At 38.2% G+C, this 26993-nt stretch overlaps 2 protein-coding genes across 2 annotated transcripts; one reads left to right on the top strand and one right to left on the bottom strand.

Annotated features, from left to right (window-relative positions):
• Positions 1-1931: 1931 nt before the first annotated feature.
• LOC146134754 (uncharacterized) lies at positions 1932-17105 on the bottom strand. The gene is made up of 22 exons (XM_083395620.1): positions 17016-17105; positions 16365-16449; positions 13693-13873; positions 13090-13251; positions 12392-12487; positions 11646-11828; positions 11197-11307; positions 10266-10475; positions 9679-9845; positions 9101-9323; positions 8677-8809; positions 7685-7851; positions 7151-7364; positions 6313-6413; positions 5906-6029; positions 5170-5289; positions 4572-4703; positions 4011-4150; positions 3519-3583; positions 3103-3237; positions 2534-2648; positions 1932-2070 (listed from the first exon to the last, which is right to left on the bottom strand). The coding sequence occupies exons 1-22, from the start codon at positions 17092-17094 to the stop codon at positions 2005-2007; spliced, it is 3009 nt and encodes a 1002-aa protein (XP_083251746.1). The 5' UTR covers positions 17095-17105; the 3' UTR covers positions 1932-2004.
• Positions 17106-24519: 7414 nt separating this feature from the next.
• LOC146134753 (uncharacterized) lies at positions 24520-26590 on the top strand. The gene has a single exon (XM_083395617.1). It carries the CDS (start codon positions 24527-24529, stop codon positions 26588-26590), a length of 2064 nt encoding a protein of 687 aa, XP_083251743.1. The 5' UTR covers positions 24520-24526.
• The last annotated feature ends 403 nt before the right edge of the window (positions 26591-26993 follow it).

Here is a 26993-nt window from a genome sequence, read left to right as displayed (position 1 = left end):
TTAAAATGAAATCTTCAAGCTGTGACAACTAAAACTTACTTTTAAAATTTTCATCACAAAGTCTATATATAGTATCGCCCTTATCCTTTGATTCAATTAAAACTAAAGTTAAATAAAATTTGTGCAACATTTAAATTTGATAACATTGCGCAAAGTGCCGCAGCAGTAGCGTTCACATATTCTTCAAAAAAAGCCAATAAAACCGCTTTCGGCTTAATTCGTTAATTCTACCAAACCTGGTATTTAAATCTTCCAAATTTTGTTAGGTTACTACAACAACACTTTGCAGGTATTTCTAAAAACAGTTAAGAAATGTTCGTTTGGCTAAACTATGTATGCCACAAATACAAAGGTTTAACAAACTTAAAAAATCCACTTATTGCTTGCAAGCAGCTAACCTTAACAAATTGCTTCCCAACCAAGTTATGACGAGTCTGTTACCACGAGAGTTGGTACAAATGGCCCGAGGGCTGCAAGCCACGTAAGTGTGACGCCTTCAGCAGTTGTACAAGTTCTACCACGATATTCGCTACAACAGGATATCACTCAATTGTTTATTACAAGCTTCTCGCTTCCCCGTAATAATTGCCGATCATTTTTATTACAAGGTGTGGCTAGATGGAAAACACCAATGTTTTGTTTTTACCAAATTATAGCATATTTTTCAACTTCAATATGAAAACCTGTAGGCTCACTATTATATTCAGCTTGAAGAGAAATATATTTGTTTATATTAATGAAATATCTTTGAAGTTATTTTAAGTTTATTTATTTCCAACTTCGCAATAAAGCAAGTGACCATTTTAACTTCGCAATAAAGCAAACTTTTTTACATTAATGAATGAAACTCTTTGTATTTTAGGCCAAATACCACAGGTGAACTAATTTCAGCTAAATTATGAACTTGAACATCAAAAAGTAATTATAACTGTTCGATATGAAGCAAAAAAGTGTGTTTTTATAGCCTAACAATGAAATCAAAAAAAACTTCGCTTTAAATTCACGCTATTATATTATAAAGTGCTAAAAAAAACATTCGGTAGCCGTAAATAACTTCTTTTGCGCAAAAATATGTTTTCCGTTAATGATTGTCACTTGGCTATCTATCTAGGTCAAACGCTAGCCACTTTAGGTCTTTTAATAAAACTAATTTTAGGTAAATTATAAACGTTCAATATTTAAATCTATTTTATATATAAAGAAGAAATAAATTAATTTACATTAATTAATATTTTCATACTTTTCTAAAATAATCTTGAGATTGATTTGACCTTAAATTGCGTCATTTCCTAAATCTTAATCTCTGCATAGATTGCTTAAATGCGAAAGTTGCTATTTTTAACACTTTCCGACTTTCCTCGTGTCCTTTACTTTCGAGCTTTACGAATCTTATAAGAGATCTTAGTTTCAATACTTTAGAAGTTGGTAATTTTTTTCTATTTTACGAATAAAATACGAGCAAATACGACAACAAAGTAAAATTTGCAAAGAATAATACATCACAACTAACATACCTAAAAGCACACCTTGGTTTTGTAATTGAAACTAACAAAGTTCGGAAAATTAAATTTGAATTTGTTTGTTTTTTAGCAGTTCATTTTATCCTAAAATTCCATGTAGAAGCCGCAAAAAAACAACTAACGCTGCAAATAACTAACTTTAAGATCGAATAAAACAAAGCTTTATAAAGCTGAAATAAAACGAGATCACTTTTGTTTTTATTTTAGACAGGACGTGGTGGTAAATCAGTTTAACTTGATGTTTTGTTCTAACTTTAAACAGGTTCAACCGATCCGGCCGACGCTATAGGACGCGTAATAACAATAAAGGCCATTTTGGAAAACGTCAGTTTGTCGCGTAAGAAACTGAATACGAAAAGCACTTCTAAATCTTTGTTTATTTATTTTTGTAAAGTTGTGGAATTTCGTTCTTTTTTCCCACGCTTTATATTTAATCGCTGGATGTCGCTGTTGCGCGGATGAATATTTCCACTCATTGTGACGTTTATTGGATTGTTGAGGCGGGAAAGAAATGGTATCCTGGCGCCTTCGCAACCGTGATCGCATTCTGCTGATAAAAAAATTGAAAACAAATTAAACAAAATAAAAAAATCCATTTTAAGTTCCTATAAAACAATACATGAATTTTTTGTTTCTTTTTTTTTATTGTTGTATGAAAGAAATCTCACTATTCCTTATTAAAGCTATGATGGAATTCGAACTTCCGCCCTGGGAATTTGCAACCGCTTCCAAAAAAATATTTTATTGTTGCGTTTTATGTTTTCGGTCGAAATGAAAATGATGTTTATTATTATTTGAGTACAGAAAAAAATAACTACAAAACAAAATTTTTACTCATAATCATTCAAATATTTTTTAGGTGAATAAAAAAACTTAAATACTTTTTCTATTTTAGCTTGAGCAAATTTTAAGCCAATCCTTTTTTTAGGAAGAAAAAAGAAGTTTTTAAATAGAAAAAACAATCCACATGTTATTGCGAGGTCCCCATACACCCCGCTCCCCACTTTTCTCACCGACGAAGCTTTCATGTTCGACAACAAGCTCTTAATATCCTCCATCAGTGGGCGCTGGTGAGCTTCTTTTGCCCAACATCGCTGAAGCATCATCCAAAACCTCTTGGTCGTGTTTCTAAAAAAATAATTATAATGTTTTTGGGGGGGGTTTGCGCTTAGGATTAGATTAAGTGACCATAATTACTTTAGTGATCCAAAGCCTCTTGGTCGTGTTTTTGTGAACATAGAAATTCACAATTTCAAAAGCGAAGCAAGTTTAAACGTCAAAGTTTCGTTTCTATGAACTTTTCTCAGGGACTAAATTGGTCAGAAATTTTTTACGTTGTGGTGTGGGTGTGTTTTTTCTGACTTTATTAAGTTTTTACTCAATCTAGTATTGTGCTACTTTATACAAAATGTGCTTCGTTTAAAGTTTAGTGATCATGATTCGTTTTTCGTGATTGTGATTAGTTTTCATGATCATGATTAAATTTCGCGATCATTATAAGGTTTAATGATCATGATAGGTTTTAAGGAGATCATAACATAATTTTAGTGATCATAATAAAGATTTTCGTGATCCCTTTCACCTGGTCACGGGCAACACCGAACTCCCGGTCTCCAGCTGCCGTTCTACATAATCGGTAACCATGGTTTCACTGACGTCATCGAAAGGTGTGCCACCTAGCGAGAGAACTTCCCAGACCAGAATTCCGTACGACCATCTGAAATATATGAAAACACGCACTTTCAAGTTATATGACTTTTATCATGAACAAAATGTAAATCATTTCTAGGTTAGTTGTGATGTTTGAAAATTAACGTTATGGGTGATTTTAAAATGACTAAAACCTACAGACAATTATTTTTTTAATTTTTAAGTTAACCCACCGATTAAGTTTAAAATTTAAAAATTATTTAAAAAAAACAATTATTAAAAATAATTCTCAAAATTCTAATAATTATTTTGTTTTATTTTTCATTTTATTTTCACACGTAAACTTACACGTCAGCCTTGTTTGAGTAAGGTTGCTTAGCGGCAACTTCAGGTGCGAGCCATCTCTTACTTTTCTGCATAAAACGTCGATTTTATTCGTAAATGCGACCAGGTCAGGAGTAAAGCCGATACAAATATTAATCCCAATCCAACAGGATTTAAAATTAAAACCCGAATATCCTTCGACAAATGTTGCTTTAAGTGAAAAAATTAAATCTTAAAGTTATCTTCGCAGAATGCTCAATGTTTTCAAAGGGTTATTTTAAGATCACCCATTCTTTTCCTTTTTTATCTTTGTAATCCATTAATTTTGGCTCCACTGGTAAAATAAGTAGACAAGGGTTTTTGTCAAAAGTCTGGACATAAATGACAATTATCTTCAGTAAAAAGACACCAGTAAAAAATAACGCAATCCACAACTCTCTGGCCCAACAAATATTTACCAGTTGCTATCAATCAATTTAATTTAAACAGACTAAAGATGGCGTCCAAAGCACCCACCAGTTTGTACCGCTGCGAGGTCTCACTGCAGCATTCGGTCAGTTTGGCGGTCAGCGAATCAGTGATGCGCACGTGACCTGCGCACAAGCATGCGTGGAGCACGTCGTTGTCATGGAGATAGGAAAGGCCCTCGGCTATGTCTACGAAAAAACGAAGTGATTCTTGCGATTTACTTTAAAAAGTGGACAGAATTTAAATAATGTTTTTCTCGAGGCTTATGAAATAGTTACGGAATTATTGCTTTTTGGTCTTTTAAAGAAAAAAGTTCACACACCATTTAGTTTTGTACAAAATTACTGAATATACTTTTTTTTATTAAATGTTTCGACATTTAGATAACCTATTAAAATCTTCATCATGGCAATATTATTGCAACTATATACATTTTTCGCCCAGTTGATCCTGATAAGGATTTCCTGTATAGGTCATCGAAACGTCGACATTTATTAATATAAATATTGGCGGAAGAACAATTTTACAATTGATGCGTAGCCTATGTGTAATACTGTGTATGCAGTTTAATTAAACACCTTTTATGTTAGAAGGTTAAAGAAGACTTACCGATAACAAAGTTGAGCAGTTGTGACCCTGATAAACTTGAAATAACCGCGGAATGTTCGAGCATTCTGCTGCTGATTAAAACCTTTCTGAGACTTCGAGATGGAACGAACTCGTTCACGATGTAAAGACATTCTGTGGTTGAAAGGAGGGTTAGCGAAATGTCGAAATTAACACCCGTAGCAAACTGAAATCGTGTTGTATTTTGCTACTGGAAAAATTGTCTAACAAAGTGGGTAAATAATATTCAAAAACAGCTCCTCTGGTAATGTTTACTGTTAACCGCCTTCATAGCTTCAGGACTTGGAAAGGTTGCCAAAACGTTGGTTAAGAATTACAATTACAAGATAAGCTACTTTTTGATTACTATTGCTATGCCCGCATTTGTATCATTTTGTCAGTTAATACGGAAAATAAACATTTACATCGGAAATATTTTTTCAACTGATGACGATACAAGTTCGTATTAAAACGTCGTTATCAAGATGAGGTCAATATACTCGACCTCTTTGGCTTTGACATTCACTATCAAGTTACATTCCGGTGCATAGTGATGTACCCAACTACATTAGATTGTATTGCTTGGAATCAATCAGCTCACCTCTGCGGACACACGATCCGTAAAACTTGACGATGTTTGGGTTCCGGCAGGTGGCGTAGTGGAGCACCTGGTTCATGGCTGAGACGTCGTCAGACATGGCCTGCTTATCAGGGTATTTACCTAAAGCAAGAATCAAGCTCAGCAAACAAGAACAATGTTGGAAGCTTTAAATCAGTGGTTCTGCGACGTTTTCAGCCAGTGGTAAACTAAAATCAACATGAATCCACGCCACACTTACTGTAAACTTTATAATTTAACAATTACCCTTACACGGAAATGTATTAAGTAAACACCATATTGGTGTCTGTTATTTAATGGAATGTATACTTCCAAGCCTCACATGAGAGCCTACATTACAGTTGTCATACTTTCAGAGTTTTCAGAACATGCCAGGAATTCTAACGTTCCATTTTGTGTCTGTTAAAAACATTTTACCTCAAGCATTCCAATTAGGTAGAAAGTTAGAATGAGACGGTTGGTGTTTATTAGATACAAGCTAAATGAACACAAATAGTACATTATTACCCAACAGGTGATTATTTAATCTGTCATGGTTGTATCTTGGATTTCGCTTTTTTAGGAAATGGAAACCCTGGCCTACATACTTATTTGTAACACTAAATATACTAAAATAAATAAACAAAAAATATATTATTTTTAAGGTCTGCCACAATTTTAAACATCATTTACCGGAATAAAATTTAAAATGTCGGGCAACTTTGTCGTTTTTACTCACCTGTAATTATTTTGACGAAGCAAGGTCGGGGGTTCCCCAGATTGACCTCCCCAACCCCACATTTTCTGAACTCGTGCTCGCTCAACCAATTCTCAACTCGGATCTGATCGAAGCTCAGTGAGTGCTGGAATATGAGTAGATTCACACTACGAGTTATTATTAAAAAAAAACTACTTTGTACTCAATTTATTATATTTTTTTAAGCAATTGGCTGAATTATCTAAAAAGGTTTTAACTTTTTTTTAAAATTACAGTTAATATAAAAAATATAATTTAAATACTTTTTTGTGTCTTCTTAATGCAATTACCTTGTTTAAAAAAACGAGTTCATTTTATTCACAAAATATTTATATCTATAAACGATTTAATTTGTTAAAACTACTATTTAACCATGAACTGCCCCTTACCTCCATGACAACGTTGTTCCATTCCTGCAGATGGGTGGGGGTGTCAGACCCATAGGGGACAATACTTGGGGGGTCTTCCTTCTTAACCTGGGTCTTTGGTTCTGGGGCAAAAAGTTGTGTAATAAAGGTATATAATATGTAAGTTTGTAAATTGCCAAGTAGTTTCTTTAAATCAACTAAAAGTAAAAACAGGATCAGGCTGGTCCTACCGAACTCTTTTGTTGAAAAGTTGTTGATTGCATTTTAGTGAAATAAAAACTTTGTTTACTGGATTAAGTAATTTGTCGTCCGTTTATACATTTGCAATAAAACTGTCTAATTAGAACCGAGTTGGCTAACTTTCTTAAAAAATGGTGTAAGACTTAGGTCTTCATAAAACAACCATTTTGACCCACAGTTACCCCACATTCATCCACTTTTGACCCAGAGTTACCCCACTTTCACCCACAGTTACCCCAGTTTTACCACTTTTGACCCACAGTTACCCCAGTTTCACCCAATTATGACCCACAGTTACCCCACTTTCACCCACTTTTGACCCACAGTTACCCCACTTTCACCCACAGTTACCTCAGTTTTACCCCCTTTTGATCCACACTTACCCCACTTTCACCCACTTTTGACCCACAGTAACTTCAGTTTACCCACTTTTGACCCACAGTAACCTCAGTTTCACCACTTATGACCCACAGTTACCCCACATTCACCCATCTTTGACCCACAGTTACCGAAGTTTCACCCACTTTTGATCCACAGTAACCCCACTTTCACCCACTTTTGACCCACAGTAACCTCAGTTTCGCCACTTTTGACCCACAGTTACCCCACATTCACCCACTTTTAACAGAGTGCAGAGGGGCGATGTGCGGGACTTCATCATCCACAGTTGGAGCTTTTATCATGTGACCGATCCTCTCTATGGAGGAGGACAGAATCTTCCCACTTCCCTCCACAGGAGTCCTCAGGGAGCTTCTAAATGACCCAGCGTCCTCCGAGAATGCCGAGTTTGCGAAGTTGAATCCATCGTACTTCTTCCCGAACGACTGGTTCATCTGCCAACATACAAGTTTGTTAACACTGGAAGTAATAGCTGGTTCGAAACTTCCCAGCTAGAATAAGACATTTACTTATCACCAGTGTTTTAAAAATGTTGAAGTAACTAAAGTCTAATTTAACTTAAGTCCAAGTCAAGCCATTTGTAAAATATCCAAGTTCAAGTGAAGTCATATATCAAGTCAATTATAAGTCAAACACACATACAAACACACAAACACACATACAAACACACAAACACACACACAAGCATACAAACACACACGCACACAAACACACACACAAACACACAAGAATACAAACACACACACACACTCACCACGTAAGGTTGCCTGTGCTGAGCGCTCATTGCTTTGTACTTCCTCAGTTGGATGGCGAGCAGAATGATGACCGGGATGCAAATGATGAAAAGAGCGCAGAAAACCCCGAAAGCTGCCACGAAGCTTCCAGCCTGTGAGGAGCAGTTCGTCGGGTCGCTGGCGTTGGCTGCGGACGAGTAACCAATCCGTTAAAGTACGTTATAAAATATTGGCGCAGTAAAATTTTTCTTAGATGGAACACTGGTTATTGGCATGGATACACATACGCGTGTAATTTACCAGAAGTCCAACTAATGCTTTTAGTGTTAACCGAAACAGTTCTTTGACGAACAGAAAGCGCCTTAGGGTCGGGGTTGTTGGTTCGAATCCCACCTCGCTTTGAATTATTGGATTTTACGTAACGCCTTGATGCCCTATCTACTTTATTATCTCAAGGGTTATGTTTTCAACAACTTCGTTATGACAGGTTTTTAACTTTAAGTTCAAAAAATATTTTGTCCACAGAATGAGAAAAGTCCGATACTTGACATTTTATTCCGATACAGATACTTAAAAAATATCGCGATCCGGTTCGATACCAAATGACGTCATTACTAAGGTCACCAAACAAAATCGACGGAATAGAAACGTTTAAATGGGAGTTTGGGTCACAGCTTGCTTCACTTATGAAGTTTAGTTTCCTTCAGCTGTTTACAAAGTGTTGCTCACAAGCAGTATTACATAAACAATCGACGTTTCGACGTGCTGTACAGAACATCTTCATCAGGATGCTACTGACGTATCGTGCAAGAAAGATTCCTTATAAAGCGACCAATTCTATTTTTTAATAAACCTACCCCTCAAGATATAAATAACTGATTGGATTGCAAAACATGGCTGAAAATCTTATATTCCAAGTACCGGACAAGTACCTATACTGCAACTTAGTATCGTTTTTTGATCCGATCCCTTACTATCGGACAAGTCATTTATATTGTTAGTTTCATCTTACCCGCCTTTCCCTCGTTCGTTGAAACTTGGACATGCAGAATCATGGGTTCGCTGTAGCGATTTGAATCGTTAGCTGCGTCATCGTTCTCAGCTATCACCTTTATGACGTAACAGTAGACAAACGCGATGCGAGTTTAATTCACTTGTGTTGTAAACGTTAAAAAACTAAAGCGTGACAGTCGAAAATATTTTCCAAATATGTTTTAACAAAAGTTTTCCAAATGCCCCATTCTCGGCAGTTTCATTAATGCTTTTACGTCACAACAGGCTAATTACGTCACTCCAGACGTATTACGTCACGACAGCCTGAAAAAGTAGTGCTAATAATACTGCCTTAAAATGTGTTAAAAAATTTTTTTCTCGCGATTCATCAGAAAACGAAAAAAAATGAAAGATACGACAACTGAAAATACGCGCGAACTTACTGTGACGTCATAATCGCTTTTCCCACTTTCCCGAAGCTTCCGCAAGTCGGCCCCAACCACGCCCCTCTTTGTCACGAAAAATTCCCCGTTATTAGGGGTGAGGGTGAACTTGAACTCGGGTTGCTTTATCCCGGGGTAATCCTCGTCGATCACTCGGAGGACGAGCGCTTTGCCTTGTGACGTCACAGTCGATATTTCGCTGCTGTAAGAATCGTCAAGGAAACTGCGAAAAAATAAAAAAAAATATAATAGTTTGCTGCTAACTACGTTTTGTTTTAATAATATAAATAAGTTTAACTTTTTGTTCACTACAGAACAGTCTGGATGAATAATAACCGATTTTCCACCAAAACAACGTTTTTCATATAATATTAGGAAGTTGTAGAACTGCAGACCAACAAAATTTCCCGTTTTTCATTTCAATTATAGAGAAAATTATTTAATTTGCAAAATGCTTCGCACAACAAAAATAAGTGTGGCTTTATTCTCTTTAAAAATCAGATTTTCTATTTTTAATCGAATGTAACATTAGCGCCCAAAAGTCACTTCATTTGACAAACTTATCTCTGATGTCTTACCATGGCAGGGGGGATTCCCCCTGTTGTGCAATCACGGGTTTTTGAAGGTCAAATGCGGCTCTGGTGACTTTGACCTCTACCTCAGCCACGTTGTTCATGTCAGGATTGTCAAGCTGACTCGCCTGCGTAAACACACAATAAATAGCTAATGCTAATTCCTTGTCACACTTAAGTGTGGTTGAATATGAAGGTGGTAATTTGAACCTACCTACAGTAGTTAGTTTTAATGTCTTTAGGAGTAAAATTTACCACAAAATTTACTAATTCGCTATATCACTAAATCAATGCTGTATTAGTCAACTGTTTTTAATGAATGAAACAAAGTCGGTAATTGACAAAAATTGAAAATAAAAATAGTTGACATTTGCTGTGTATGTAAAATTAGGTTCAGTGTAATAAACTAGTTTTTCGACCGAAACATTTGCTGTAAATACCAGTGTTTTATTAGCTTTGATCAGCTATACTTATGTGCACATAAATCTCAACAAGATTAGGTTCAGTGGAGTTTCTTGTAAAGAAAAAATAATAATCATTTTTAACAGTGATACTTAAACGTTATATATTACGTCTACAGTAGAAGTTCTCACCATAACGTGAAGTGTGTAGGTCGGACACAGGGTGGCGTTAGGGAGCGCTTGCTTAAGAAATAATTGACCGCTAGATGGCGCTATGGAAAAGTACAAGTTGTAGGTATCAGGGGAACCCCCGATTAGAGAGTATCTGATTGGTTGAGAAATTTGCGAATCAGGATCGAAGGCAAATAATTGAGCGGGCTTCAAGATAATTTCTTCACTGCTCTAGATAAAAGAATACAAGTTATAGAACGATTAGCTGTATTTTACCAACCTCAAACAGCGAAAAAATAAAGTTGTTTACAAGGCAGCACAGGAAAATTGTGAGGTAGACAAAAAGTAGATCGACCTGGTTCCGTAAGAAATTTCCAAATGAGCAGCAATACTTCGGCATTAAATTTTTGGGGGTTGTCAAATATAAAGGTTAACAAAATTGCGTTAAAGTCCATAATCTCTGCAACAGCGCGTCTACGAGCTGAGCTGGCGGCCGTGGAAGGAGAACAACATCTCTCACTACTTTACACACTTGTATACATGCTAGTGCAATGTATGGTGACGCGTGCTTTGTATTATGATGTATATGTAACGCGCACTCGAATATGTATGTAGCAACTTAAATGATTTCTAGCTTTGCGCTAATCGATAGCATACAAGTAACACCTTTTCAATCTTAAACAAAATAAACTGATTGTGTGGTGTTTTGGGGGTAAGCTATTTATGACGTCATGTTTATACGTAACTTTGTGACGTCTTTAAAAAACATGTTACGGCTTACAAATAATCCTAGTTGTTCGCCTGAGGATGGCCTATAGTCTGTTTAATAGTATTCAGTAATAATTAAACATTAAAAGAATTGATATTTAATCCAAAGACCTTGGTGTTAAAATCCAACATTTGACTATCGAGACAATGTACTAGCTATAGCACATCTAATATATCTACAAACCATGGTTCCTTGTTGTACGACCGCCTTATATCGCACATCCAAGCACGCTCCGGATACTGGGGTACAGGGTTCGAACCTCGGCGGGTGGTCGTCTCCGTCAGTAACTTGAACCTGTGGGGAAGAGTTGTGCTTTACAAAACATAGAAATTTGAAAAAAATAGCACCGTTGCCTGCTGCATCTTCTTTGCAAAACTAGCCTACAGTGAGGTTCGAATTTGGTCGTGAGTTCGAACCTCACACTCAGTGAGTTCGAACAGCATGGCCTTGCTTGCATAAAAATCCTCATTAAGGCGAGTGAGAACTTATAAATGCTTAACTTTAATAAGGACATGAAAGCCTAAAGAAGTTTTGCTCCCAAGTCATTGTCGTCATTTACGTGTAAGGGCGAGGAGAGATTTCTTATTCCACACATTCAGTTATAGTCCGACTTTCGTAAATTTTCTTCCTACCGTGATGTTCGTCTTCTTCCTCCTGACAACCACCTGGCTCCCGTTCCTCCCTCTGTTCTCAACCTCCACCTGGAAGATCACCAAGCTGCTCCCATTATTCCTAACAACCTCCTCGAAGTCCAACCTCCGCCTCAGAGTGATTCTCCCCTCCATGGCTCGAGCAATATCGAAGTAGGAAGACCACTTCTGATCGTGGGAAACATTAAACATTTTATTTATATCATTTTTTATTTTTTTTAACCTGATAATAAATTTAAAGCCAAAAATATCAAATGGCTTTGAATGTTAAAAATGAATAAAGAGTTATTCAAAACGTTCAAAATGCTTCCTACTTCTGTATGGGCTTTGATATTCTTATTACGTCTTACTACAACCTCCAGCCATTATTCTCCAAAATACAAGACGTTAACGAAAATTTGCACATCATTTCGGTTTGACATATCAAATGTAAACAACATATCAAATGTAACATTTACGTTTCGAGTAAATCTTGTTCATTTTAGCTCCAAAAATCTATAAACAAGTCGTTAAAATAATTATAGTTCAAAAAATGTAAACTCTACCAATTTTTTTCCTTATAAGTGATGAAATTGAACATTAAGTCATTAAAAATGGCACACCTATTAAGCCATTCGTTTATAACGCTATGGATTTATCAACTTTGTCTCATATATTTGCAATAAATCTTAATTAAAAACGACAGCAAAATGAAGAAATATTCTAAATATAAATCCCTTTCTAGACACACTTACCCTGTCAGGAACGATGCTATATGCCAGATGAGGCGACTGGTCACGGTCAGTTGCAGCGACGGTAAGAACAGCTGATCCAACTTGAGCGAGCTGAAACAATTAAACCCCTATTAGTGCTCCTAAAATATTTTAATCCGGCAAAATTGCACAAATTCTACAAAAGGCAGATCTAACTAAAATTTGGTAACAGAATATAGGTATAAAATGGCCAGACTATATAGACCGCCATAACATTCCTTTAACCTAACTTACACGTGTGGTTCAAAATGAAAAGAAAATCACAACGCAGGGATATAAGGTGATAAGCATACGGTTAGACATATCGATTTTTTAGATATTTTTCAATTTGAAATATTTTAATCTCCTGTAGTACCAAAGCAACTAAATAAGTAACTCACTTATCACACGACAAATATCAATTATAGATGTGCTCATTAAAATTCTAGGAAAAAATTCAGATTTTTTTCAATGGTACTTTTATATGTCTGCAAAATGTAGAAACAAAAATTAGAACGGCTGGCAAACCATAGCGTTTTGTCATTGTTGGTTAGTTTTGAGATTAAACAGACCTCATTCATTTGCACTTGGTAAGTTTAAATTAAAAATCAAAACGCAAGGATATAAGGTGATCAGTATACACTAGTAAAAGCCATACTACTTTGTCATTATTAGTTTGTCTTGAGATTACTGACCTCATTTACTTGCACGTGGTAAGGCTCCCCTACAAACTCCGGTTCGTTGTCGTTTACATCTTCAACTTTAATCGTCACCAAAACGTTGACGTCAAAAGGCTCTGATGACGTAAGCGGAGAACAAGCGATTGTGATTTCTATGGTGTCGATTCCGTCCTCGCCCTAATCAATGCTCGATTGTTATAAACAATGGCATCGCGTAATAGTATTGGTAAAATATACGGTTTGGTAATACAGCAGGTCTGGCGCTTCAGTGGGATTCGAACTTACCACCTTGGGAATACGCGACCAACAGTAAATCACATAGTGGTTTCTTTTCGTAAATAACCCCATATGGGTGTTATAGAATGCTATGATAAGCAAAAATAATTTTTAGTTCGTTTATTGTTACGTGATCCTTGTTTTATCATTATTTGATTAATCCCAGCCGGCAAAAGATCTGCAATTTTGTTCAAATCGGTTGTAATTTTAAAAATTTGCATTCAAGTTATAAGCAAAAAAATAATTCCCTAAACTTCAAACGAGTACGAAATAATGAACGCGCCCTAGTCGTCGCTCGCTCGAGTCTTTAACAATTTCTAAAAGCAAAAATTCACGACTCACGTCCCTGTCCAGATGTTGACCTTGCGGCAGTCTCAAGGTCAAAGTTTGCGTTGCAAGGTCAAAGGCGATCCAATCCTCGCAATCCGCAGCGCCACAGCGACCCCCAGTGGGCACTACACGTAGGTTTACGTTCCTCTCATCCGACGAAGCCTTTCCGATAACGTCCAATGATCCGATCACTCTGAAAACAATAGCGTGTGTATGACGTCATAAAAGACCCGGTTTAAACAATGGTTTGGCAATGGGTGAAGTTTTTTATTTCAGTATTTTATTATTACTAAATTTTTGGGGCTGTCAAATCTCTTTAAACCGAAGTTATTCACGGTTTAATTGTGGGTTTTCAATTCAGTAAAGTTTTAGGAAAAGCTTTTGTTTCTCAAATCACCGCATTTTATACTTTATGGAAATTGAAATAAACGATTAAAGTTAGACGTTTGCTGTAGTTTTGTGTTCAGTATAAAAATGACAAATACACAAAGCACAGGAAGAGAGCGAAACGAAAAAGACAATCTGTCCGGGTCGGTGCAATCATATAAAGTGTACGGCAAGGAAGATAAATAATCTGCTACACTGTAATATTAATCATTTTTCGCGTAAATCACTAAAAGTAATGAAATGGAATTTTTTTTTTAAGGAAATCATCGCATTTTTCGAACCTGATTTTGTGAGAATTTCAGTTTTTTTTTGAATATACAAATGAGTTAAATTCACCGCCTCAATAAAGAATCGAAATCATAGTGATTTAAATTACACCTATGGGTGGAAGCCTAATACCATGGTTTAAAGCAGGGGTTCCCAACCTTTTGTCTTAATTGCTAGTTCGGTGGCCGCGTGTCACATTGAACATCCAACACACTGCGCTGATTTGTCTTCAGAAGTAACATTGTTGAAAACCCACATTCACAACGATATGTTGATGGGAAAGGCAACAGCATGGCATGACCATCTCATTAGGCTTAGGATATGAATTGCTAAGTTTTGCCCAAAATGCGGTCAAACTATCTTTCCCAAAGCTCAATCGGGTTGCTATCTCTTCTTGCGGCTTTAAGAGCTCATTAAATTTTAATTTAAGTTTTTTGTTTTAGTGGAGTAGAAAATATACTGAAATAAATTTTATTTTTCAATTTTTTTCATGACCCCTTGAAAAAGGCTCATGGCCCCTTAGGTTTAAAGTGTCAAACGAATATTTTGAGTGAAAATGAGATTAATTTTATCTAAAGTTCACGTAAAATGCATTCAAATATAAATGGCTATATTATAAGCTACTCTGAATCATTTAACTCTGTTTTGTAAAGTAAAAACATATCTCAATAGCTTTAAAGTTGGAAAGAATGTACAAAAGCTAAACGTGAGAGACGTGATATTCTGAGAGGCCTTATGGTACTTGAACAAACTGGATCAATTTCAACAAGGTTTAACTACATTAGTATTGTTACAAGTGTCTCTTCTTTCAAGCCATACTCTTAATATGGCGCTGCAAAGTGAGACCCATTGAAATTAAGTAGACATGGATTTCATTAACGCAGTGGTAGCAGCATATTAAAACACACGGCTCACAACTTTCGTAACCCAAGGGATGCAATAAAAGACATTATTAAATTTAAACATTTTTTGGGCAAGCTAGCAAATTAAAACAATATAATTAGTGCGGTTTATTTTTCCATAAAAATACCGGGAACCTATTGAGATATTAGCGTTCGTTTTATCTACAGTCCTTTGTTAAAAGTGATTTTACAAAATTTTAACTAAAAGCTTATTGTTTGAAACAAGTATGGGCGAAAAAATTTTCCTGTCGACTTATTTTCTCTTCTCATGACGTTAAATATAGAAAAAAGTTACTATATAAGCAATGGAATCAAAAATCTATCTGTGTCTTTCCAGTAGGGGCCTCCACGTTTGCAAATCTGTATATTTTGATTTTTATAATTTTACCTATGTTTGGTTTAATATATTTATTTGTTTAATTTTTTTAGTGCCATAATCACGCTTTTTCTCTGAATATCCGGGTATCTTCAAAGATTAGGTTTATATAGTCTGGTCAATGGCCATAGTAACGAGTTCTACATAATCTTATAATTTAATATCCTAGATTAATTAGTTGTAAAGCTGATTAAAGTTGTACCATTTAAAGACTTTAATTACTTCTAATCCACTGCAACTCCATGTGGGTGGTTGTGATGCACGTTTGCAAAACGTAAACTATTGTGCCAAGCTTGGAATTAATAACACAAAACAAGCAACGTTATTTGGTTTAACTTTAGTACTGACATTGCACAGCGTTAGTATCTTTAAAAATTTAAGCGACACAATTTAAATAATTTCAGTTATTTGAAGTTTTAAACACGTTTCCGAGAAATTCATGTTGCTTAGATTTCTAGTTATTTTATTGTCCCTTTCTAACAAAACTTATAAACGCCGTTTATTGCTGCATTACAAAAAGTTTGTTTCCATTGTAAATGACTTAAGTCAATGACTTCACTTGACTTAAGTATTTGGACAAAATTATTTGGGTTGAAATGAAGTTAATCATCAATGAATTTTTCAATAAAATTAGGTTAGTTAATTTATTCCGAGTCATTCTTAGAGAAAGTCAACGCCATTGAGTTGAAATTGACTTGCTCCAATAATAACTTGTTTCCGACACAGGTTGCCTCATAAACATTTCAACTTACGTCCCATTTGGCGAGTTTTCAAAGATGCTGAACAACTTCTCATGTTTTCCATCTTCTGTTGCGCAAAGTCTTTCTGAAGTCGGAACTAAAAGAAAATATAAAATGTTACAACCAGGCATAATGCAATAATGTGTCGGCGATCTATACAAGGAAATATGCTCATTAAGCTTCCTTTGGTTAAGCAGGTGTAGAAGATGCCATTGCAGAAACCTTCATTGGACAAATGTTTTTATAATTAAATTTTTTAATTATACTCTCCCAAAAACCTACTCGCTTACCTAAACTTTGCTTATTTTTTACAACCATTTTTCTGGGGTTATGACGTCATCCATTACGGTTTGCGCAGATACTTTTTTCCTAAACTTGCAAATGAAATTACTAAATAGATCTTAGTTTGTGCATAGAGCACGTTAGGTGGATGTTTCTGTTTTGGGTTAAGCTTATTTCTTGCAACAAACTTATTAACGCTTAAAGTTCAAATTTTACTTCGAATTTTTAAATTTTGGTCGATAAACACACATTTGCAAATCACATCATATTTTTTATAAAAACGCTTATTTTAATGCCATTTATAAATAACAGACACAATAGTATGTATTTCGATGGCGAATTATAAACAGCAAGCACTTTTAACAATGGTTTGTAGCGAACCTGCGTTTGCGAGACAATGCGTGGTGATGATTGCGATGTAAATGGACACCAGGTAAGTGTGGATCCCTGCTGAAGGCATTCTACACTTCAGGTGGCCCTTTTAACTTGTAACACAAGAATAGCGACAACACAACAAGACACAACAGGTGTTAGTGAATAAATACAAACCTTTTCGGCAATTTTGAACCTGATTGATTATACTTCAATGAAAGATACATACACAAGTCAAACATATGTGTTTATTAACAACTGAGATCTAGCGTCTAGCCCAGGGGTTCTTAAAATGGGGTCCATGGACCCCTTGGGGGTCCGTGAACTAGTTTTAGGGGGTTCATGAAGGCGTAATTAAAGAACTAGTGTATACTTAAAAAGTCATTTTTCAAAGAAAGCAGTTTAATTAAAAACCAAACGGTTTTGCACTGACTGTATTAAAACTTCATATCACTTTCACAGTTTTTAGAACGAAATCAACAGATTTATGAAGTTTATTTGTAATGTGACGTCAATTTATGACGTCATTTTTTGAAATTTTTGCCTATCGCGGTCCACGCGAAGCCAAAAAAATGTTAGGGGACCGCGGTAAAATAAGTTCAAGAACCCCTGGTCCAGCCCTTCTGAAGCTGCTTTTCAAACAACGATCACAGCTTTACGTATTTAACCTGCTATCACAGGAAGTCGTGAGTTCGAACCTCACTCAAGGGAGAAGGCACAAAAGCGTTTTTTTCCAAATATTTATTCCACAATTTAAATAATATTTTAATACTTACAACTAGGCCTTTACGGACCGCTAAAAACTACTCCACGGACCCCAGTTAAGAACCCCATACTTTAGTAAAATATAATCGCCAAAAATTCCACTTTAAATAAGTCAACCGACCTGACAAAGAACCGGCACGTATAAAAAAATATAATAGTTTAAAGCAGTGGTTCTCAAATTTTTAGCTTACGGGCCGGTAAAATTTCAGAACAAATTTTGCGGACCGGTGGACCATCAAAAAAATCTAACCAAAATGTAATTACGACAGAAGTATTTAACTAAAGTCTCTTTAGCTTTTGTATACAACTGGACTTAAATGTTAAGACTTTAACGAGCTGCAGCCCACTTTTAAACGGTTGGGCGCAACACTGGCACTTGCAGCAAAGTCACGTTTGATAAAGTCAAAGTAGACCGGCAGGAAAGTTGATGCGGACCGGCGGCTGAGAAACACTTGTTTAAAACATTGCTATAGAAAAGCTAGTTCAATATTGAATAATCATAACAACGTCAAAACGAAACAAGGTTGTTTGCCCTCAAGATTTTTTTGCAAGTTTTTATTTCACCATTTTAATATCAAAAGCGTTATTTTATAGTTACACATTAAATCACTTTTATTTGCTTAGGGCAGGGTTTCCCAAACTTTTTTGGACCACGGACCACTATTTGTGAGTTTTTTTTTCGCGGACCGCAATGTTATTACCTACACAGTTAAATTATTCTGTAACTTCACTTCGTTTGTCAGCTCAGCCTTACAACAACTTTTTACTCACTAATTTTCGCGCAACAAGTAAGATTTACGATAGTGTATAGCAAAATATTTCGAAATCTTCGAGTTGTGAACAGGTGCGGCAATTATTGAAAGGGTACGTACTACGTAGCCCACTGTACAACGTATATGTGTGACAGTTAATTTTTTATCATATAGCCACGGACCACATGCGCAGTCGTCACCACCAATGGTCCGCGGACCACAGTTTGGGAACCCCTGGCTCAGGGCACTGCGGGTGTTGGTGGCGGTTCATAGGTTTCAATTCCTGTTATACACGAGGGTAAAAGTAAATAATCTCCCCGAACGCATGAAAATTTTCACAGATTACGTCACAAAATTACGTCATAACGACGTCTAAAAGGTGTAACCGTAGAAACCAAAGGTTACCGTTCGATAAGGTTGAAGACCGGTTCGGCTAACTTTCACCGCTACTCTCTCTGTCTTTCGACAAAAACAAAAAAAATGCACACAAATTTACTACAAAGCACTGTTTCTCATAGCCACACTTTCTTGTATTTTGCTCAACGTTTCTTAAACTACCGCTTCAAACTTTTGATTTTTCTGCATTATTAGTTTCCTACACTATGTAACGCAAAACCAGACAGACAACATTATGTGAGTCCAGGTGTTGCCAACTCACCTCACCCTCGTATATAAAGCCACAGCTACAGATATCAGTTACAATGCTGTGTATGGCAAGCGACGCGCTAAGCATTGTTCCAGCGATAATTGCGCACTCAGACCAACTCTTGTCCCTTCTTTGCGCGGCTTATCTCATTAAATCCCAGCACATTGCCGCATCGAAACCCTATACACGTCCACAAACCACAGAGCGGGTATTAAACTGTTAAATCTTAACCTTTTGGCTGGCATTTAATTTTAAAGCAGAAAACTTGAGCATTTGGTTTTACCACTGGTGAAAAAGAATATGTTCCATTCTGTTTTTCTTAATTGTTTGACTTCTTTATATATTTTTCGGCCAACATTATTGCCCTCATGAAGATGTCCTGTATAGCTTATCGAAAGTATTTAATAAAAGATATTGCCGGAATAACAACAACCTGGCAGCAACAGTAAATTCATTCAACGTGACAATTGTTGAGCGTTTTTTACTGAACCGCATTTTTTTACACAAAGGTGGTCTAGATATCGAGTATATAAGCAATGTGCGCGTTTGCAAATCATTTTGCATTTTTTTTATCAATATTCACTAAAAATGTACTGTTTTCCCTATATAATTGACTTTTTTTTTTAAATCAACTTAGGTTTATTTAAATGTGATTATCTGTAGCATATAGCCTACTTTTACGTCACTATACACGTGATCATTGTCCACTGACGTGTGACCGCCGCACCTAGCGAATTGCTTTTCCGCATTTGACAATTCATTCTACTTTATACGTCTTACTGATTAGCGGCTTGAATCACCGCTCTGTTTATCGCTGTATTTCTGAGATTTGTGAATATACTCTAAGAGCAACTATCTACTGAGTGGATTGTCTTTGCTTAGAGTACAAGAAGTTAAGGACAGGTATTCTAGCGGCCTGCTCCTTTGGAGTCGGATTAAGAACTTGTAAGAGACTTAGGCAGCCGTCGGCCCTCGTCTATAGGGTCAGCAGCCTTCTTATAGCTCCCAACTATCCCTCTACGCTTCACTGGTGACCTCCTTGTTCTTCGGAAGATATCTGAAGACAGAACATTGCAATCAAAAGCAGGCAAGTCTCAGAAAAAAACGGACTAAATATCTCGACAATTATAGAGACGACAGTCAATCGTCTCTCTCCGAAGAAGATACATCGCCCTTTCAACGGCCCCCGGGAAGATCCTCTCGTACGAACAGCCCAGAATTCCTTCACATTCCCCGCACCGGCAGCGTGCGACCTTAAAGACGACCTAGCGTCAAAGGATTATTTTGGAGGAACGGAACCGGCTTCGTGTACGATCTTGTCCCCAGGGAACTTCAGAAGGACGTGCGATTTTCTTCACGTCACAACTATAAAATTAGTAAGATAGACAAGGGATTTTCGTTCGAAAATAACTGATAGTTCGCTTGTCGAATTTTCAAATAAATATCGTCGAATTTTCCTGCAAAATAATTGTGTAAATTTATCGCATAATTTGCATTAATAAGTTGACGCCCATTGAATGTTGTGTGTTGTGCTGAATGACTGTTGGAGTGGCATTTTTATATTTCGAGTAAACTGCTTAATATAAAGCGCTTAAACCGTAACGGCAGGCACAGCGAAATTTGGCTAACACTAAAATAGCTTCCGGTTCTCACGCTCTAAACCGCGCTTAACCGAGACCGGCATAAAAGCTTGTTTACGCTATAGCTAACTGAGAAGACCTCTGTTTTCTGTCAGAAATCGAACTCGAACCAATAAACCTTACTAACCCCTCCCCCCTACTAACCACACAAACAAAATGCCAAAACAAAAGCCCTCTGATGATGTTGACCAAGAGACCTTACAGGCAAAGGTTGAATCACTTGAAAAGAAGCTTCAAGCATCAAAGGTATTTGAAGAGCAGGCACAAGATCGTCAAGCAGAAGTGGAAGCAACATTGAAAAGACAAGAGCACAAATTGGAAATGAACCAAAAGAAGCAGCAAGACGACCATCTCGAACAAACTCGCTTGCTGGAAGAAAAAATTGAACAACTCCAACAAGCTCAACTCCAAAGAGAAAAGGAAGCCGAAGAATTATCACAAAAGATGAGCAAACTGCTGCAACAACAGGAAAAGTTACAAATTCCTGAGCACAAGGCCTCACCACAAGAAGAAAGCTACGAAGATCAACCAAGCACATCTGGACTGCTTTCACTTCCAAAACCAAACTGGGAGAACCCAGGAGAAGAGCAGAAGACACCAGAGAGAACAAAGACAGCAACAGAAGAAAGCAGACAAAGAGAAGGAGGAGAAAAAGACAAAGACACTCGCTCCGGAGACAGTGACACCGCCTCATCATCCTCGTCTTCATCCTCATCATCAGAGACAAGAACGAAGTCAAGGAAGGCGAAGAAAAAGAAGAAGAAGAAATCAAAGCACAAGAAGAGGCGCAAACGCGACTACAAAGTGCCTGACATGAAAAAAGGCAAAGTAAACAATGGTTTGATATCGCAGACGACACCTTTGACCGTCACAAGGCAACGGACCAAATGCGATACGAAGACTTGTCAGATGCCATCCCTAGCTCTATGTTTTGGACACTCACCGAGCAAGTGAGGAAAGCAGGAAGACACCCAACTGACAAGTATGGAACTTTAAAAAAAGCACTTTTAAAAGCCTACGGTTTCGAAGACGAATCAGGTTGGATGGATCGACTGGAAAAGACCAGACGCAGAAAGAAGGAATGGCCTTCGCTTTTTGCTGACAGGCTGATTCGGGTGATTGGAGGTGAAGATGAATTAAACATCGACAAAGTCAAAGCTTCAGTCAACAGGAAATTCATAGACGAAATTCCCGAATGGCAGCGCGCCACAATAACTGCAATGGATCCACAAGACCTTGCCGCAAGAGCACAAAAAGCGGACCAGCTTTGCAAGGAATCTCGCATATGGAACAATCAGAGCAGCGGACAAAGCAGCGACTCTGACGACACCAATGACGATACCAGCAATGAGGCAAAACCAAAGACAAAAGAACAAAAAGGAGTACAAAAACAATTCTCCAAGATAATGTTAGAGCTCTCACGAATAAAAGAAGAGAAAACAACAACTCAAGTTCCAGAGTCCGACAAGACAAAGCATCGACAATTTTCCAGAAACTGGAACTCGAAAAGCGGCAGTTGGAACCCAAAAAGAAACAGCACTTTTCAAGACCAGCACAAGACTGCCACAATAGCGCCGGGGAGAAAACCATTCGCCTGGACAAGACTTCCACAAGGACTGAAAAACGCTGCAGGATGCTTTCAAACATTCATGAATGATGTGCTAAAAGAAATACCAAACTGCCTGGTATATCTAGACGACATCCTAGTATTTTCAACAAACGATGAACAGCACGAAACTGACTTACGTCGTGTGCTTGGCAGACTCGCCGAATACAATCTCTATGTCAACACGAAGAAATGTGAGCTCGCAAGACGAGAATTGCAATTTCTCGGACATGTGATTTCAGGCAGAGGAATTCGACCGCCAGAACGCAGAATCCAGGCACTGCAAAAAGTTCAACTCCCAAAGACCCAAAGGCAACTGCGACAGCATTTAGGGAGCTTAAACTACTTCAATCGGTTTTTACCGAAGTGCGCGGAAACCCTAGCACCCTTGTATGCAATGCTAAAACGCAAAGGGACAAGACAAGCCTTGACCTGGACCGAAGAACAGAAACAGGCCTTTCAAGCTTCAAAGGACAAATTATCAGACGCCGTTGCACTTTGTCATCCGTTGTTAGACGCACCACTGTCAATAACGAGTGACGCTTCAAACCTTGGATGCGGCGCGGTTCTACAACAACGTGTAGACCAAAAATGGGAACCTTTAGCTTTTTTCTCAAAAGCCTTCAATAAAACCCAACAAAAGTATTCCGCGTTTGGACGCGAATTACTTGGCATTTACCTTGCGGTGAAACACTTCATATATTACATTGGAGAGAGAGAAACAACGATTTTCACCGACCATCTGCCTCTCGTTCACGCTTTCACATCGAATGCGGATCGCATAATTCCGCGAGAAGCGAGACACTTGGCCTTCATCGCCGAATTCGCCACATCCATGGAGCATGTAGCAGGAAAGGATAACGTCGTAGCCGATCACTTGTCTAGAAACGCGCTCAATCACATTCAACTCAACACGGAAGCGATCGACTGGAAAGCCATCGCACAAGCGCAAGAAGAAGACCCAGAATTGAAAGCCCTATTGGACAACGGAACTGGCATGTCGCTACAAAAACTCACTCCACCAACCATGAAGACGGAATTATGGTGTGACACTTCCAGCTCTGTGCCAAGAATATACATTCCGCAAGGGTTCAGACATTACGTCTTCCGGATTCTACACTCCGTGACCCACCCAGGAATCAAACCCACCATCGAACTGATTGCAAAACGCTATGTATGGCCACATATGAAAAAGCACGTTCGCATCTGGACCAGACAATGTCACGAATGCGCGACTTGCAAAGTGACACGGCACAATTTCACTCCAATTGGACGATTCCAACCAGTTGAGAGGAGATTTGAATGTGTGCACGCCGACATAGTGGGACCGTTAAACAACAGCAACGGTTACAGGTACATTTTAACCATGACGGATCGTTTTTCTCGTTATACCGAAGTTTCGCCTCTAAAAGACATAACAACCGAAACTGTGTTAGAAGCTTTTCTATACACCTGGATTTCGAGATATGGAATATGCAACACTTTGACCACAGACCGTGGATCTCAGTTCACATCACACCAGTGGAAGGAAATGATGGAATATTTGGGGATACAACACAATACAACCACCTCGTTTCATCCACAAAGCAACGGCCAAATCGAAAGATTTCACAGACAGCTAAAATCGTGTCTAAGAGCACAGACTTCAGCAGAGGACTGGTACTACAACCTGCCGCTCATTATGCTGCAATTACGATCAACGTGGAAAGAGGATTTACAGTGCTCGCCAGCAGAACTTCTCTACGGCCAAACACTGAAATTGCCCAATGACGTTTTTGCCACTACGCCGCCAGAAAGCGAGGCAACAGCAGGAAGTATTCTTTGCAAAATTCGCTCCTACATGGACAAACAGCGATACAAGCCGACACGGCCGCGAAATAAAAGGCCCAATTACGTCGACAAGGCATTGATGACCTGCAAACACGTCTACGTGAGAAACGACGCTTCAAAACCAAGCCTGGCCCCACTCTATGACGGGCCATACAAAGTTCTTGACAGAAGCGACAAGTACTTCAAGCTCGACAAAAATGGAAAACCTGATAACGTTTCCATTGACCGCTTGAAAGCCGCCTACGCTATTCTAACTGTTCCAATACAACCGTCACCTAACGATGTTTCAACAGATGTCTCCGAAGATGAAGACACTGAAACGCCACCTGAGACGGAACGGACTACTGCAAGAGGACGAAACATCCGCCTCCCAGCCAGATACCGTGATTAACGCATCACGCAAACAGACTAATTTTTCGTTCGTACTGTTGATATTGTATATACTATTCTTGCCGTTAGCAACCCCCATACAGCTAACAAATCTACGCCTTTGCAATAAGGCTCAAATCTCACAAGATTACGTCATCAAGACGCCAGAGCAATGCGTCTATCACGAAACAGGGTCAATCAAGCATTGCTCAGCAAAAGTTTACAATCCGGACTTGCATCTTCAACAACTAACTGCATACAGCTGTCAACAAACAGAAACAACCTACTCAACTGTCTTGTATTTCTTTGGCGCCAAGACCAAAGAACAACACACCGCTTTCAAAGCAGCACCAAGCAGGAATCTTTGTCAAGAATGGTCAAGAACAAAACAGACTAAATTTGGACATCTAACGCAGAAAACGCCCAACCAGTGGTTGACAAATAACAAACCAAATTTCCGATACGTCTGGCCAATCAAATCCACCGGAACAGTACAGAACGCAATTTTGACACAAGTGACAATTTTATACGACCCAATAAAGAAAAGGATAAGCAGCACACTAACTTCACTACAAGATTGCCACGTTGCAAAAGGCAATTGCTTATCTGGAACACATCGGTTCATTTGGGAAGTTCCGCAAAACATCGGATGCCCAAAACTAACCACCATCGGAGAAGAAAAGATGCTTCTCCACTTCAATACTCAAAAGAAGCTTTTCCGTTTGGAATTCCGAAGCCTCGCCATTTCGTTACACACGTGGAACCTGTGTGATGAAAACACATTGAGATGCCTTCGAGTTCCCACAGCTTTCTGTGACCTGGGCGGACTAATTTTCGCCCCACTACGCTGCAAAATCCCAACGAAAGACTTTCAACCCCCACAAAACTTTACACTGGATCGATACTCTCCTGTGGGTCGAGCGCTCAATAACCTACAGGACAACGTCGAATCACAGCTGACACGAATAGTAAGCGAAATCAATTTGCTCGAGTGTCAGATAAAACGAAGTGCAACTATGACATTAAAGATGCTTTCACGCGTCTACCCCAGCGAGGTTCTTTCAACCATGAAGGACACGAACTCAGCGGGGCTATCAAATTCGGACACAATCAGCCAACTTTCTTGCCGAACAATAGATGGGAAACTGATCACTTCTCTGACATACAACGGCAGGTTCGCGAGGCGTCCGCTGATAAGTTATCGTCACCCCCCCGATGGTACCACTCGAACAGCACAGCTAGGTTACGATGGCTTTGCATACGACCAAGTGGAAGCCCTCGAAGATTACGTTCCGAACAGAGTACAAAAATTTGTCATACAAGGAGTTCTTTACATCTTCAAGAACTACACGTTGGAATACGAAAACGCCCCAACGACAACGCTAATAATGCATTTCGCAAAAATTGCGTTGAACTTCACAGCTCAAGACTACGTGGATACGCTCCACACTTTTGCTTCAATGTCTTCGAGTTCAACCGACCTCAGCACTCTCGTGAACTCCATAGAGGAATCACGTCATATTGCTGAAAACATGAAAGCTTACTTCACCGACCTGGCAAACACCACGTCGTCAGGCGGAACAGGCGCAAAACTCAGCTACCTTGCAAAAGTTCTAGACAACGCGCTGATCAGCATGATATCATTTATATCAAGCCCTTGGATACAGGGAATAATTTGCTTCCTTGTAATTCAAGCGTGCATTTGGGGAATGAAACTGACCATCGCAGCTCTATCAGAAAGGCTTCAACAGCGTTTCCCTAACAACCCGTTCGAACAACGAATGGCGAACATGCGGATTCGCATCTCAGAGTGGCGCAGTCGCCTACGCAATATTGCTAGGAGAGACCCGAATATGCCACCCTCACAAAACGACACAAATAACCCTACCCAAACCCCTACCCCTAACCTACAGTCGGCGGCAAGACCGTTGACAAATTCGATCTCTGACAGCGCGAACAGCGACACAGAGGCCTAAATTAACGTTTGCTAACAATAACTTTAAAGCCAAACGCTAAGCTTACCGAATTGTGCATGAAATTTATCGCCATGTATCTATTATTCGATGTATCGCATTTCATCAATGTACGCCTGAAATTTATTTGTGTCACAAAGGGTCCAAGCGACCAAGAAAAATATTCGTTCAAACTTTGTTTATAAAACAGACAGCCTTCAGCTGTTCATTTGAGTTGCCGCAGCTTGAAAGAGCCCGGCCAAACATTTATTGTTTCCTGTATTGCATTTTCAATCGTTTGTGTACATCTATATCACGGAGAAAAATCTTTTACAAAATCGCCCCCCAAAAAAATTATAAAAACACCCATAAAACGTTGCTCTCTTGAGTTGTAAATATATTGTTTTCTTATAACGCCACGCTTGTT

The sequence above is a fragment of the Ascidiella aspersa genome, chromosome 8, assembly GCF_963924565.1.
Source record: "Ascidiella aspersa chromosome 8, kaAscAspe10.2, whole genome shotgun sequence".
Taxonomy (NCBI): Eukaryota; Metazoa; Chordata; class Ascidiacea; order Phlebobranchia; family Ascidiidae; genus Ascidiella; species Ascidiella aspersa.
The sequence above is the reverse complement of the archived record's forward strand: the minus strand, read 5'-3'. Positions and strand labels throughout refer to the sequence as shown.

What these genes read in the sequence shown, in the direction of transcription:
- LOC146134754 (XM_083395620.1), bottom strand. Translation starts at nt 17,094, where the DNA reads ATGCCTTCAGCAGGGATCCACACTTACCTGGTGTCCATTTACATCGCA. An exon ending in TCGTACAACAAGGAACCATG is followed by an intron (nt 10,476 to 11,196) that starts GTTTGTAGATAT and finishes TCTTTTATCTAG; the next exon opens with AGCAGTGAAGAAATTATCTT. An exon ending in CTTCGTCAAAATAATTACAG is followed by an intron (nt 5,290 to 5,905) that starts GTGAGTAAAAAC and finishes TTCTTGCTTTAG; the next exon opens with GTAAATACCCTGATAAGCAG.
- LOC146134753 (XM_083395617.1), top strand. Translation starts at nt 24,527, where the DNA reads ATGTTTCAACAGATGTCTCCGAAGATGAAGACACTGAAACGCCACCTG.